Genomic DNA, 15,876 nt, shown 5'->3' with positions numbered 1-15,876 from the left:
TAGTTTTTATTCTTCAAAAACCCACATTCACAAAGCAAAACGTTCCACTAAAAATGAATGAAGAAGTTTGAACTTAAGACAATTAAATGCTGGCAGATTGTTTGAAACTACATAAAATGAGATAAAATCAATATTTAATATCTTGGTTCACTTTTTGGATTGACATAAAAATGTAAGTGGGTTTAGCTGCTCCGTTTATGTTTATGATTTAATTTATAAATGTAGTCAGACTTTAGTTCAGGGTGTCAAATGTTAAATAAATTTATGCATAAAAGAAAAATGTCAATTTTCTTTATTTTTTTTAGAAAACTTTTATGTTCTAGATGCTTGCTGTGTTTCCAGTAATTATTAAGATCATTTGTATTGTAGTAAAGTAGTTCTGTGAGTAAATTGTTTTGGGAAAAAAACTTTTTCAGGAGTATTTTTACGATGCTGTACTTCTAAAATCCTTCAATCAGGAAATGTAACTTTTAAGAGGAGAACTGAAGTTTTCAGACATCTTTGGAGAAACATCCAGAGTTTCCCTGCTGCCAGGTGGAAAACGTTTCCACTTCTGCAAATGAATCTAATCTATATTTTAAAATCCCATCACTGAATATTTTAAAAATCACCTCCACAAAAGAGGGGAAAGAAAAAGGGGCGAGAAGTCCGTTGGCAGCCAATCATAAAGTCGTGAGTCCAGCCACAGTCCAGAGTCACTCTCTCCTTCCTGTCTGCGGGCCGCGCCGTGGAGAGGAACCGGACCTCAGAGCTGCTGGCGGAGAGTTTGGATCAGCAGCGCCCAACATCAGCCGGGTCATGATCCGCCGGCTCATCCCCGAGGCGCCGCCTCTGACGCAGCTGCTGGACCGGAGGAGGACGAGGAGCACTGAGACCATCATCACCATGGCAACGAAGCGTAAGTGGGGATCTTTATTTGTGCGTTAAAAACAGAATCTGTGGATAAATCCTGCGGTCAGAGATGGTTTAAGAGCAGAAACAGTAAAAACGTCAAGAACAGGCGGATCGAGTAAATTATACTCGAGTAAGAGTGGAAGTACTTCAAGTTGTAGTAAATAAAATACTCAAGAGTAGAAAAGTACTCAGTAAAAAGTTTAGTCAAATACTGAGTAACTGATAAAATCATCAATCATTTAATATTTAAAAAATACATCAGACGGACCAAAATGTAAAGTTAAATGGAAATTTTATATTTTCAGAAACAAAGTTAAAATAATTTCATCTAAGAAGCAAAATCAAGCAAAAGACAAAATCTTCATATCAGTTTGTTTCAATAAAATAAAACTTATGAAACTTCAACAAAACTGCAGGTGAGTTTCTGTGTCTGGAGAATTTTTCATTCAGTGGGTGGAAAATCCAGAAGTTTTACTCAAATAAGTAAAAATACTTCAGAAGTTTAATGTTTTACTTTGAAAAGTCCATATTTGACTTCCTGTCCATTGTGAACATGAAACTGTAACCAGAGACAGAAAACTAGTTGGTTTAACTTGCTTTTCATTACTGAGTTTTCTACAGACAGAGAGTCTGAGCCGACTGATGTTAGTCATTGATTACATATTGGAAACGTTTTGATCAGTAATACTGGTCCAATAACCCATAATGTCACCAGATGGACCAGAATCAGGACACCCATCCATCCATTTTCTGTTCACCCTTTGTCCCTAGTGGAGTCAGGAGGGTTGCTGGTTCCTCTCCAGCTACATTCGGGGTGAGAGGCGGGGTCACGGGGTCACTCTGGACAGGTCGCCAGTCTGTTGCAGGAATCAGGATACATCATTTATAAATTTTTGATTAAGGTTGTTGTTTCCATCAGAGGCTCAGTGTTCATAAATTCACCTCCAACTTAACCTGCTTTGCTTATTTAAGACTTTGAAAACAGCAGAATCTTCCTCTGATTGTCCAATCAGAATCTTCCTCTGATGATCCAATCAGCAGCTTCCTCTGATTGTCCAATCAGCAGCTTCCTCTGATTGTCCAATCAGCAGCCTCCTCTTCTCTGTGGGCTGCAGGGGCTGATGGGAGTTTTGGTTCCTCTGCTAGAAACCAGGTGGCCCTGGTCTGATCTCACAGCTCGTCCTTGTTTGGCCTCAGCTGCATCAGAGCGCCACTTCTCCCCAGGTTCACCAGAGGAAACACCACTGCACACAATGCTTTTCCTCCCAGCTGCTGCTCTGTGCTGGCTGGGTTCAGGTGAGTGTTTCCAGCCAATCAGGAGCCAACAAAGCCCACCTGGAACAAACACTGTCACACTAACCTTCACCTGTCTGTCTGTGTCTCTACAGCGCTGGCTGCCATGGCAACACAGCTGGTTCAGGACGGTTTAAGTCGAACTGGAAGAGTTGATCATAGCGTTTCCTTCAGCTGTCAGACTGGACAGTGTAATGGTGGTTATCCTGTATTCTGGTACCAGAAGAGAGATAGAGAAACATTCAGAGCTATTCTGTACATCACCAGTGGTGGGAGAACAGAAAAGCCTTTCAGTCATTCTCAGCAAGATGATTTCTCAGCTGAAAATATTAAGAATGGCTGTTTGTTGAAGATAAAAACAGTGAAACTCACTCATTCAGCCACCTATTACTGCGGCTGTTATTCTGGTTCCCACAGTGAGAAATGATTCCTTCAGCCTGAACAAAAACCTCCAGATGATCAGATGTCTAACAGAGATTATGACAAGTCAACTCAAAGCAACGTTATTGATGCAGCACCTTTCAACATTAAGACACTTCCAGGGGTAACGCTCACTGATGTGGGACTTTCTGTGAATTCACCTCAAAGCATCGAATCGTCACAGAACTGGTTATAGGAATAGAAGGAAAACCACCAAAAGCAGCTTTTCATAACGTCGTATCTCCTAAACGATGCGACGTAGAGACACAAACTTTGACATGATTTCAGTTCAGAATTTCCTGATGCTCACATTTTACTCTTTACTTTCAGACCTTGTACAGTTTTGTCATAAATCTTGTCTCAGAGTTGCAAATCAGGCATATTTTTACATCATCACAGGTCAAAGACAGAAAAAGGAAACGAGGCAGGATTGTTCCTGATCCTTCCTGATGTCTATGTTGCAGGAATCAATCAATACATTTTATATTTCCTGACACATAGGAAACAGTTGGGAACCAACTAAACATGGAATTCACTTTTCTTTTGTTGTCAAAACATGAATTTTGACAAAATGTTTTGCATTTAATATTATATTTTGTGAAAAGTGAGTAGGACAGAAGCGTTCCTGTATTCGTTCTGATGAAAACGTGTGAATAACGTCCGAAGCCTTTACGGTTCCTGAGATGTTCGCTGTCGTTCCAGAGCTGCGTTTCCCATCATGGAGGTTCTGGGTTCTGGAGCAGATCGTGTCCAGCAGCTGGTCACTGATTGATCAGAGCAGCTCCCAGCAGAGCTCCCTCTGGTGGTGGAAAACAGAATGACCACATAGCAGCTCTCCTGTTTCACGTGTTTCTTGCTTATTGTTGCCCATTTGTCAGTGAGGTTCTGTGTCACTGTGTCATAAATAAAACATATAAAAGTGAGTTAATGTAGGGCCCTCCCATTTCTTGTGTTAGCGCCCTCTTGTGACAGAATTGAGAATTACAACACATCGTGAGTTGGAGATTTTAATGCTTCAGTGTAAAGTTGGTCAATGTTCAGTGATTAAACAGAGCAGCTTCAACAGCGCTGCGAACAGCTCCCTCTGGTGGCGGAATCACCACACATTTTAGGTCAGGTTATTTCATTTTTGGCCTTTTTATGTTAAGTTTTTAAAAGCTTTGTCTGCTGTTTTACATGCTGTTTTTCACAATGCATGGAGAATGTTACAGTAGGTCAACATGCTAGTGCTAGCTTTAGATTTTAGCTAAATTTAGCTAAAAGTCATACTATGTTAATGCAGATCAACATGCTATTGTGCTAGCTTAGATGCTGCCATTAGTATTTTAGCTAGCGTTAGCGGTTTGGCTCGTTTGTTGATGTGACTCATAGTTTAGCTTTGTAATCAGTTTCTAATTCTCACTCAGTGGGATCTTAGGACTGACTCAAAGCTTTCACTTCTCTTCAACATTTTTCTGTACGCGTTTTTCATACTTTTGACTTTTTCTGCTGCTTCTACTTTTTCTTACATTTGTGCAAGTTTCCAGTTTTCACCCAAAGCATCCAGTTTACAGCAGTCACACTGCGGTTTCTACTTTCTACCTATAACAACTCAAACTGTGTGCTAACACTTGATCATATCTCTGTAGGTCCAGAAATGATAACTTCACTTTTATTTCTATTCAAATGGAGAAAGTTGTAGCATCTCCAAGCACTGACTTGTTCTGAGCTTCTGATTAGAGTTGGATGGTTCTGACCCGGAGACGAGTCGGACTTCCTGCCTCAGATCGGCCCACTTTAGATAATGACCTATCATTATTAAACATCTGTAATTATAATCTCTTATAATACCACTGCATACCAGATAAATGAAAAATATTCTATTTTTAATTATTATAAAGATAAAATGTTAGCATGCCTCAGTGTCGGGTAGCATCTTTGTTGTCACTACCAACTTATTCTGTTGACAATTAGCAACGAGATTTCACTGTGTTCTCCTATTGGGGCCTAAACTGTTTGGATTAAAAACCACGGCTCCATTAGTGGCTTCATCTGGGAGGGAAACAGTTAAACTGATAAACTGTGAATGAGGATATAAAGCAGAAAACACTTAGTGAGCAGTTAAAGAACCCAGAACAACCTGCTGATTGGTTTCACTGTTAAACTGTTGAAAACAGCAGAATCTTCCTCTGATGATCCAATCAGCAGCTTCCTCTGATTGTCCAATCAGCAGCCTCCTCTTCTCTGTGGGCTGCAGGGGCTGATGGGAGTTTTGGTTCCTCTGCTAGAAACCAGGTGGCCCTGGTCTGATCTCACAGCTCGTCCTTGTTTGGCCTCAGCTGCATCAGAGCGCCACTTCTCCCCAGGTTCACCAGAGGAAACACCACTGCACACAATGCTTTTCCTCCCAGCTGCTGCTCTGTGCTGGCTGGGTTCAGGTGAGTGTTTCCAGCCAATCAGGAGCCAACAAAGCCCACCTGGAACAAACACTGTCACACTAACCTTCACCTGTCTGTCTGTGTCTCTACAGCGCTGGCTGCCATGGCAACACAGCTGGTTCAGGACGGTTTAAGTCTGACCAGGAGAACCGGGCAGAGCGTCTCCTTCAGCTGTGGAGGAACGGATCAGTGTAGATATGATGATGAGACATACTGGTACCAGAAGAGAGAAAATGAAACATTTAAGATTATTTTCCGTTACTACAAGAGTAGCTGTAAAATTATAGAAAAGTATAATCATCCTCAAAATGATGATTTCTCCTCTGAGAAAATTCAGAACGGCTGTTCATTGAAGATTGAAAATGTTCAACCTATTCATTCAGCCTCCTATTACTGCAGCTGTTGGAAGTCTGGTTCCCACAGTGAGAAATGATTCCTTCAGCCTGAACAAAAACCTCCAGATGATCAGATGTCAGTTTGTGACATAGAGAGCAGTAAACCACAGCCCAGGTTCACTGATTTCACCTCCATCTCACACAGAGACTCTCTGAGTTTTAGTTTTTAATGTTTCATCATTTTGTTAGAATCCACTGTGAAGGTTTCTGGTGTCTTTAGTGTTTATTTGCTTCTTGCAAAAGAATTGAGTCATTTGAGGCGTAATTATTGACAAAAACTAATACAATTTTGCCTTTGCACAAAAACCTCACCAGGTTTCCATGAAATTTGAGTGTTTTAGTGGTTTCAGAAAAGTTGCAACTGAAATAACCAACAGCGCCCCCTGGAGACGTCTAAAACCTGTGACTCACCAGCTCATTTTATCATACAGACATGAAGTCTGGAAAACTTGTAGAACTTCCCAAAAACTACAGAAAGTTTCTTCCACCATGCTCAACGACAAACAGGAAGTCGGCCATCTTGGATTGTATTAGTGATATTAACCCAATTTTGTCAGTTTGTTCTTGAAGTTTTGATCGATTGGCTTGAAAATTTGTGAATTTTCTCCTAAGACATGGAGGATCAAAAGTTATCAAAATCCTGACATTTTTTGTGCCGATTGAAGAAACGTGGCCTGGTGTCAGACTTTGACTACCAAAAAATAAAAGTTGTTATAATTCCTACAGAGATAGTGAGAGGGATGAAACCTGTTGATCTCTAACAAGACAAAATGGTCAAATGCTGACATCATCAAACCTGCCCCATTATAACAGGAAGTTTAATGTTTTACTTTGAAAAGTCCATATTTGACTTCCTTTCCATTGTGAACATGAAACTGTAACCAGAGACAGAAAACTAGTTGGTTTAACTTGCTTTTCATTACTGAGTTTTTTACAGACAGAGAGCCGACTGATGTTAGTCATTGATTACATATTGGAAACGTTCTGATCAGTAATACTGGTCCAATAACCCATAATGTCACCAGATGGACCAGAATCAGGATACATAATTTATAAATTTTTGATTAAGGTTGTTGTTTCCATCAGAGGATCAGTGTTCATAAATTCACCTCCAACTTAACCTGCTTTGCTTATTTAAGACTTTGAAAACAGCAGAATCTTCCTCTGATTGTCCAATCAGCAGCTTCCTCTGATTATCCAATCAGCAGCTTCCTCTGATTGTCCAATCAGCAGCCTCCTCTTCTCTGTGGGCTGCAGGGGCTGATGGGAGTTTTGGTTCCTCTGCTAGAAACCAGGTGGCCCTGGTCTGATCTCACAGCTCGTCCTTGTTTGGCCTCAGCTGCATCAGAGCGCCACTTCTCCCCAGGTTCACCAGAGGAAACACCACTGCACACAATGCTTTTCCTCCCAGCTGCTGCTCTGTGCTGGCTGGGTTCAGGTGAGTGTTTCCAGCCAATCAGGAGCCAACAAAGCCCACCTGGAACAAACACTGTCACACTAACCTTCACCTGTCTGTCTGTGTCTCTACAGCGCTGGCTGCCATGGCAACACAGCTGGTTCAGGACGGTTTAAGTCTGACCAGCAGAACCGGGCAGAGCGTCTCCTTCAGCTGTGGAGGAACGGATCAGTGTGGTGGAAATGTTGTAGTCTGGTACCAGAAGAAAAAATCAGAAACATACAAACCTATTCTCTATATCACCAGTGGTGGTAGCCCATCAAAACATTTCAATCATCCTCAACAAGATGATTTCTCAGCTGAGAGAAATGAGAACAGCTGTAAACTGCAGATCAACAAAGTTAAACTGGATCATTCAGCCTCCTATTACTGCGGCTGTTATTCTGGTTCCCACAGTGAGAAATGATTCCTTCAGCCTGAACAAAAACCTCCAGATGATCAGATGTCAGTTTGTGACATAGAGAGCAGTAAACCACAGCCCAGGTTCACTGATTTCACCTCCATCTCACACAGAGACTCTCTGAAGGTTTCTGGTTTCATTCATTATTATTTTCAGACGTAATAAATTTATGGTTTCTGTCATTTTATAATTAGACAACTTTATTATTCCTCCTGAATCCTAAATAATTCATATTAAATAATATCATATGCATGCAGTCGATGGTCATCATGTATGCTGGACCTGTTAGAAACAGGAAGCCATTGGAAACGGCCTTTCTCCAGTTTAATGTTCTTTAATGATGGTAAGAGTAACTTCACAGATTAATCACGGTGACATCATAATGCAGAGCTGTGTATCATCTGTGTCGTTATGGTAACTGCTCTGTCAGGCTTGAGCACCTGGAACATCAAATTCAGACACAAGGAAAGACAAGAGAGAGTTTGATTGTTTTTACTGACGAGCAGAACGGACAGAAACGTCCTTCAGTTACAATCTCTAGCTGCTCTGAAAATACGTCTTGCTGCATCCTCTCTTTTTATTTCAATCATTCCTAGTGATGATTCACGGTTCAGCTCTATCAAAACATATTCAGCTGCAACATGATTCACCGTTTCATAAGTGAATAAGGCTCATCAGCACCATTACTCTATAAACTATCTTATTGTAAACATGTAGAACAGAACGTCCGTCTGCTGAGCAGCCGTCTGGTCAGAACAAGATGGCGCCGGTTTCTGCATCCTTCAACGTACTCAAACTTTGTTAAAGCAATTCAACATTCAAGATGCATGAACAAAAGAAGCAAATGTTTGATAACATTATTGAATTTCTCTAGCAACCCGTCATAATCTGTGCTAACTGGATGATTAAATAGATAGAAATGAATAATTATAAACTGGAGCTGAATATCAAGGTTAACAAACTGACTTATGACTCAAAATGTTTTTATGTTTGGCTTTGGTTCTACATTAATGTGCAGATTTTAAAACATTTCCCCATAAATAAGTTGTAGTTTAGATGTTTTGATCACAAGCAGGTTAATAAAACTGAACTAAATCAAACCAGGTGGGATTGTTGTTGGTATTGATCATTAGTCTAACAGCTGCAGTGTTCAGTAAATTCACACAAATCTCCACCTTGTTTGGGTCTTCAATCAAATATAGAAGAGAAAATCTGAAAACAAAAGTTGCATTTCTTTCTGTAATGGATCTTTAGTGTCCAGTGCGATTACACAAACTGACCACTTGGTGCAAACGGTTCCAACTTTACTCACAGAAAACATGGCAGCTACTAAATCAGTCAATATCAGATCAATATTGGATACATTTTCCATCAGAGTGTCGTCTGATCTGGACGCTGAAGCTGCTGGAGATGATTTGAAAAGTTATGAACAACCTGCTATGAACCGTTCATGATTTCCAGAAAGAGAGTTTCCCTTTGTTCAGTTTAGTGTTTAATCATTTACTGTCTTTCTTTGCAGCTTTTATAAAATAGATGGAGTTCAGTTTTACATAATTTATGATCCACTGACTTCCTTCACTCCTCATTTGATCTCCACTTTATCAGGAGCAACAATGTCTGAAAGTTTAGGATGGAAGTTATCAACCAACTCATGGACTTTAGTTAGAGGATAAGAAGTGGACTGAAACCTAAACCTGAGTAAAAGTTTCAGCACCACAGTCTGAGTCAGCAGAAATGATGCTTTCAGACTAAACAGGAAAAAGGTCAGATTGGGTCACAGCAGTTACAAAAACCTTGGAAATATTTACAGCCTTAATGATGACCAGGTTCAGAGACCCGGGTTTTGTGTTGTTAGTAAAGAAGCAGAGAAAAACCAAAGTTCTGAATGTCTCTTCATCTGTTGGAGGTTTTCAGCCTGGATGTTGAGTCTCAGCTGGTCTGTCACGATAGACGATAAATCAATACATCACTCAGCTAAATTTATTATTGTGACAGACCTAGTCTCAGTGTTGAAACAGTCATGAAATCAAATCAATATTTATTCATTTCAAACAGTCAAATCACAGATCTGACTCGTTTTGTGGTTCCACATTCTGCACTTTGACCCGACTGACCTTAGTACGAAAATTCATAAACAAGATCCAGAAATGTGATGAGAGGAGTCTGTGGGAAATGGGTCGGTGGGGGGTTAGGGTCTGTGGGGAACAGAGAACGGGTCGGTGGGGAACGGGTCGGTGGGGGGAGAACGGGTCGGTGGGGAACAGAGAACGGGTCGGTGGGGAACGGGTCGGTGGGGAACAGAGAACGGGTCGGTGGGGGAGGAACGGGTCGGTGGGGAACAGAGAACGGGTCGGTGGGGAACAGAGAACGGGTCGGTGGGGAACGGGTCAGTGGGGAACAGAGAACGGGTCGGTGGGGAACGGGTCGGTGGGGAACAGAGAACGGGTCGGTGGGGGGAGAACGGGTCGGTGGGGAACAGAGAACGGGTCGGTGGGGAACGGGTCTGTGGGGAACAGAGAACGGGTCGGTGGGGAACGGGTCGGTGGGGAACAGAGAACGGGTCGGTGGGGGGAGAACGGGTCGGTGGGGAACAGAGAACGGGTCGGTGGGGGAGGAACGGGTCGGTGGGGAACATAGAACGGGTCGGTGGGGGAACGGGTCGGTGGGGAACAGAGAACGGGTCGGTGGGGAGAACGGGTCAGTGGGGAACAGAGACCGGGTGGGTGGGGGGAACGGGTCGGTGGGGAACAGAGAACGGGTCGGTGGGGAACAGAGAACGGGTCGGTGGGGAACAGAGAACGGGTCGGTGGGGGGGGAACGGGTCGGTGGGGAACAGAGAACGGGTCGGTGGGGGGGGAACGGGTCGGTGGGGAACAGAGAACGGGTCGGTGGGGGAGGAACGGGTCGGTGGGGAACAGAGAACGGGTCGGTGGGGAACAGAGACCGGGTCGGTGGGGAACAGAGAACGGGTCGGTGGGGGGAACGGGTCGGTGGGGAACAGAGAACGGGTCGGTGGGGAACAGAGAACGGGTCGGTGGGGAACAGAGAACGGGTCTGTGGGGAACAGAGAACGGGTCGGTGGGGAACGGGTCGGTGGGGAACAGAGAACGGGTCGGTGGGGGAGGAACGGGTCGGTGGGGAACAGAGAACGGGTCGGTGGGGAGGAACGGGTCGGTGGGGAACAGAGAACGGGTCGGTGGGAACAGAGAAGTCGGTGGGGAACAGAGAACGGGTCGGTGGGGAACAGAGAACGGGTCGGTGGGGAACGGGTCGGTGGGGAACAGAGAACGGGTCGGTGGGGGAGGAACGGGTCGGTGGGGAACAGAGAACGGGTCGGTGGGGAACAGAGAACGGGTCGGTGGGGGAGGAACGGGTCGGTGGGGAACAGAGAACGGGTCGGTGGGGAACAGAGAACGGGTCGGTGGGGAACAGAGAACGGGTCGGTGGGGAACAGAGAACGGGTCGGTGGGGAACGGGTCGGTGGGGAACAGAGAACGGGTCAGTGGGGAACAGAGAACGGGTCGGTGGGGAACAGAGAACGGGTCGGTGGGGAACGGGTCGGTGGGGAACGGGTCGGTGGGGAACGGGTCGGTGGGGAACAGAGAACGGGTCGGTGGGGAACGGGTCGGTGGCGGCAGAAATTATGTCATCAAAAATCCAATCTTGTTCACATCATCAACATCCTGGACCAACTACATGGACAGGGATATAGTTGGTCCCCCAGGGACCCATCATGTTTCCAGCTGCGTGGGCCCCATCAGGGCCAGAGGGTTCTGCTCCAGCCGGTTCTTCTTCAGTTGCATCGAGAGACCAGCTGACTGATAAGCAAAGAGAAGCTGCAAAAAGACAGGAAAGCAGAAGATCAGAAGCAGGTCAGATGGGGAGGAAGGAGAAAAACGAAACGTCTCTCAGAGAAAAGTTCATGTTAGGTTAGAATCTGAACTCTCTTCACATCGAGTCCAAATATTCCAGTGTGTCTCTGTGTGGAGGATACTGGTACCGCTTTGGTTCTGGAACCAAACTGGATGTTACAGGTAAGAACCAAAACTTACTGGTTTCCATTAGTACAGGTGTTGTTGTGAAAATGTCAATGATTTAGGAGGAGAGGCCAACAAGCTAAAACTTGTTTTCATTTCTGCAACTTTTATGAATCTAATAACCAGAAAATAAACTTTATATTTTTACCAACGACTAAAACTCAGAGTTACAGAAAGCAAACAGAAAAACTGAGATAATGAAACCAGAAATCAGCCGACAGGTTTTTGTTTCAGTGTTTCTCACTGTGGGATGAATGGATCTTTGGTTCTGGAACCAAACTGTTTGTAACTGGTAAGAACCAACATTTACTGGTTTTACTGTGGAAGTTAAAATGTGTCTAAAGTCACTTTCTGCTGATTCAGGATTTACATGTTAGTTTCTATCGTTGGTAAGGATTTCATCATGGCCATATCAATAATAAATGAAAAATTTACTGTGCAGTTTTGTTTATGATAAAGTCTAGAAACTCTCAGTAACTCTAACCCTGCAGCATCTGATAATATCACTGAGAAAAGACTAATTTCTGTAAAATATTCTCCATACATTTAATAACTGCTGGAACTCTGAGTTACATTAAACTGTAGTAGCAACAGAAATCAGCTGATGGGTTTTTGTATCAGTCTGTTTCACTGTGGTATGAATATCTCTTTGGTTCTGGAACCAAACTGTTTGTAACAAGTAAGAACCAACATTTATTCATTTCACTGTCAAAATGTCAAAATGGGTTTAAAATTCACTTTCAGCTGTTTTAGTTTTAAAGATGTTTATTGTTTTAGCCATTGATCAATCACTTAATCTGTTGAAAATGCATCAAATGAAAAGTAGAATGCAGATAGAAAATATATAAAACATTTCAGAACTGATCAAATGTTTCAAAAGTTAGAAAGTTTATTGATAAAATCAGCAGAGACGTGAATCTGTCAGATGATTAAACTTTTAGTTTTAAGTTCATCGTTGAGCTGCAGAAACATTTTCCTGACATCAATAAACTGATTTTACCGTCGCAGCTGCAAACAGTTCAGAGAAGATCAGAGCAGCTGCTGCATGTTTTCTGTTCATGCAGCTGCTGGAAAAACTGATTAACGTTTAATATTTTATACATTTACTGGCTGCTGAAACCCAGAGAAACATAAAACTGAAAATAGAACGAGAGCAGAAATCAGCTTCAGGTTCTGTGTCGGTGTTTCTGGATCCAAACTCAGGTAAGGAAAAATATTTCATTGTTTTATTGTAGAAGTTAAAATCTGTTCAAAGTCACTTTCTGAGTTTAAATGGAAACTTTTTTATCAGTAAAATAATTTTTGAAAACATTCTCAGATTTCTTTGAACAACTTGATAAAATATTTACTTGTAGAAGTTTTGGAGGATAATATCAATAAACTCTGATATGTTCAGAATTTACACCAGTTTTAATTAAGTTAATGTAAAATCTTTCTGTGAAAACAAATTCAGTTTTTCAGCTCCTGAATGTCACAAAAAATATAATTTAATTTTAAAAACTGATCCGATCTGTTTTTCAGAATAAAATGTAATAATAAAAAATTATGACCAGCAAAAATAAAAACATTTACATTTACATTTAATTTAAAAGTAAATAAAATTTTAAATGTATGGAAAAATAATGTCAAAATAAAGAAGAAATGTGTAAATTTTTTATTTAAGAAAAAAGTAATTTCTATATCCATATATTGATCAGATATTGATCAGATATTGATCAGATATTGATCAGATATTGATGATATTCATTTATATCGGCTCCAGCTGTAACGATGGATGAAACCAGTTAAAATGTTCTGTGGAGCCGAGTCCAGGTTCTGTAGCGAACTTTGTTCTGGACTAACGAGTAGATTAGTAAAAAATAAAATAAAATCTGAGTTAAGAAAAATTACAGAAAAAAATCATTAAAAAATCATTTTTCTGTTTTGAATTAATTTTGATCATCAGATGAATTTATTGAGACAAAAATACAGAAACAGTTTTAAATGATGAATTATTATTTATTCAGAAGAAAAGCCGTTAATTTAAACAGGTTTGAACAGATGAAGGTCGTGGTAGAGTCCAGGCTTTGACTAGGCCGTACCGACACTTTTATTTCACTTCATGAGCCATCAGAGCTGAACTTGCTGTCAGTCCCAGAGCATCCCTCTGCCACCACCGTGTTTGACTGTGCTGTGATGTTCTGGTTCTGACCTGCTGTCAGTTTTACAGCAGATCCTGGAATCATGACCTCTGACCTCAACCGAGGTCTGGAAAGGTTTAGATGTTCTGGATTTTTCCAGGATGAGTCGGGTGTTTAATTAAAATAATAATCAGTTAATAAATGAAAGTAGTTTAAATTTGCATCTTTTATTTTGTCAGTTTATCGTTTCCTGACATTGAAACGTGCTGAATTATTTCTCTGTTCTTTGTTTGTGCTGTTTTCAGGTAGAACAGTGAAGAAACCCCAGGTGACGGTGTGTCCGGTGAGAACAGAAGGCCGTGTGGAGGGAGACACGGCTCTGATGTGTCTGGCCTCGGGGATGTATCCCGACCCGGTCCGGATCTCCTGGAAAAGACAGAAGGGCAGCCAGGAGGAGCCGGCCCCCGCTGAGGAGAAACAGCAGGAGATCAGCGGGTTAAAAAGTTCTGCCGTCATCAGGCTGGTTAAAAACGAGACGCTCTACGATTATGAATACATCTGTGAAGTTCAGCATGAGGGCGGCAGCGTGAGCAACCAGACACGGTTCCAAGGTACGAAAAGCAGAAGAGAAGTTCAGTTCAGCTTCAGATTCACAGTGTGACTGGAATGTTGGACTTCTTTTTGTTCCAGAACTTCCAGAACCTCCAGAACCTCCAGCTCCAACAAAGTCTGGAGCAGCAACAGACGGACCAGCGGCTCCTGCGCCGCCGCCAGCAGCGTCTGTCCGTCCTCAGCTCCCAGTCAGGCTCCCAGTGAGGCTCCCAGTGTCCTTCCAGTCTCGCTGCCGGGTGAAGCTGCTCTGCCTGCTCTACTCGGTGCTGATAGTGAAGAGTCTGGTTTACTGCAGTGGCCTCTCTCTGCTGATGGCCCTCAGGAACAAGGGCCCGGCCCCCAGCTGAGCCCTCTGCAGTTTATCACATTCATCAGCTTTAAGAAACATTGTTCAGGACAAACTGTGGAATGTACTTTTGATTTCATTTTGCTGCATTTTATCATAATTTTATTCTCTTTGCTTTTCACTTTTTACAGTGTTGTAGATTCTACACATTTATTCATTCTGTATTTCAATAAACTCAAACATTTCTTTGTCATGTTTTATAACTTTTAACTGACCTGAATGTAATGAAATTAAAACAGCAATAAAACCATTTTCCCACCATCAACATGCCAGTTATTGATATGAATTCTGAGTATCAGTAAATTTAATCCGTTTGTCGTCTGATTCTTCAGTTTTACTCTGAATCAGTGAGAACATCAAACTCTACGCCGATGACGTCGTCGTTTCCACTCATGAACAAACAAAAACTAACAACTCATGTTGTTTATGAGTTATTCTAACATAAACATGCTAAAACACATTTTCTGTGTTTTCTTCACTTTTTAGGAACCTTTCAGTTTCACACAGTTTAGTTAGTTCAGAAGGAGCAACGTTCTCTCTCTGGTTCTCTGTCAGATGTTCAGCTGCCTCCATTACTGAAAATGTTTTTAGGTTTTTTCTTGCTTTAATCCTGAAAACCAGCCCACTGGACTCCACCAACGTCTCCAGTTATAAAAGATTCACTGACACACATGTTGGGAATCAGCAGGTCTGCAGTCAGAAACCTGGAATGAGAAACACGACTTTGATCAAATGTTTTCCAGAACCAGAATGAGCAACAAACTGCTGGCTGGGAAAGTTCAGATACAAGAAACTTGACACATAATTACAGCGATCAGTGTCACTAAAGTTGGCTTTGCTTCAGTGTGAAAACAAAACAATGTCTGACTGTAGTTTTCTCTGATGTGACGACATGTTTAACAGTTTGCCGTCATTCAGCCGCTGCTTGTTGACGTGACGTCCTCAAAACAGGAAACACTGATAACTGGCAAACATTTTGGAAAAAACCTGAAAGACGGCATGGATATAATCCAAAACCTGACGGTTCGGGGAACCAGAGTCAAAGTTCAGGACCTCTCTGTACTTTGACTCATCCGTTACTCCATTAAGACTTTGTCAGTTTGTTGATGTGAAAGATGAATCTCACTCTGTATGAAGGATTGCTGTAAAGTCAACAACACGACTGATTTCTGCTTCTCTTTCTGCTCGTCTGGGACTGAATGAGACATTATTTAATAATTAGGAATAATTGGAATTTGTTTGAATTAAAAACATTTGTGTGTAAAGGTGTTTGTTGTGAATTGGTGCAATATAAATAAGCTGAACTGACCTGAGATCAGTGATTCAACAGGAGACAGAATTAATGATGATGGTGTAACTGGTCTCCTGACCCAGTTAACATTATAATCTATCAGCTCTGCTGTTGATTTAAATAAAAACAATGAAAATGTTTCCAGGAAGCAGAACCAAACCACAGAGATGCAGCAGATGATGAGTTTATAGAGCA

At 42.0% G+C, this 15,876-nt stretch overlaps 1 protein-coding gene and 1 long non-coding RNA gene across 2 annotated transcripts; both read left to right on the top strand.

The window, feature by feature from the left end:
- Positions 1 to 2,627: 2,627 nt before the first annotated feature.
- On the top strand, positions 2,628 to 3,520 carry LOC122841802. Its single transcript, XR_006372455.1, has 2 exons — positions 2,628 to 2,731; positions 3,310 to 3,520. It is a non-coding gene; the product is annotated as an uncharacterized LOC122841802 (long non-coding RNA).
- Positions 3,521 to 6,504: 2,984 nt separating this feature from the next.
- On the top strand, positions 6,505 to 14,642 carry LOC122841419. The gene is made up of 7 exons (XM_044134714.1): positions 6,505 to 6,857; positions 6,950 to 7,270; positions 10,238 to 11,045; positions 11,248 to 11,309; positions 12,417 to 12,515; positions 13,738 to 14,043; positions 14,123 to 14,642. The coding sequence occupies exons 1-7, from the start codon at positions 6,683 to 6,685 to the stop codon at positions 14,389 to 14,391; spliced, it is 2,040 nt and encodes a 679-aa protein (XP_043990649.1). The 5' UTR covers positions 6,505 to 6,682; the 3' UTR covers positions 14,392 to 14,642.
- The last annotated feature ends 1,234 nt before the right edge of the window (positions 14,643 to 15,876 follow it).

The sequence above is a fragment of the Gambusia affinis genome, linkage group LG12 (assembly GCF_019740435.1).
Source record: "Gambusia affinis linkage group LG12, SWU_Gaff_1.0, whole genome shotgun sequence".
Lineage (NCBI taxonomy): Eukaryota > Metazoa > Chordata > Actinopteri > Cyprinodontiformes > Poeciliidae > Gambusia > Gambusia affinis.
Note: the sequence above shows the minus strand (reverse complement) of the source record. Positions and strands in the feature narration are given on the sequence as shown.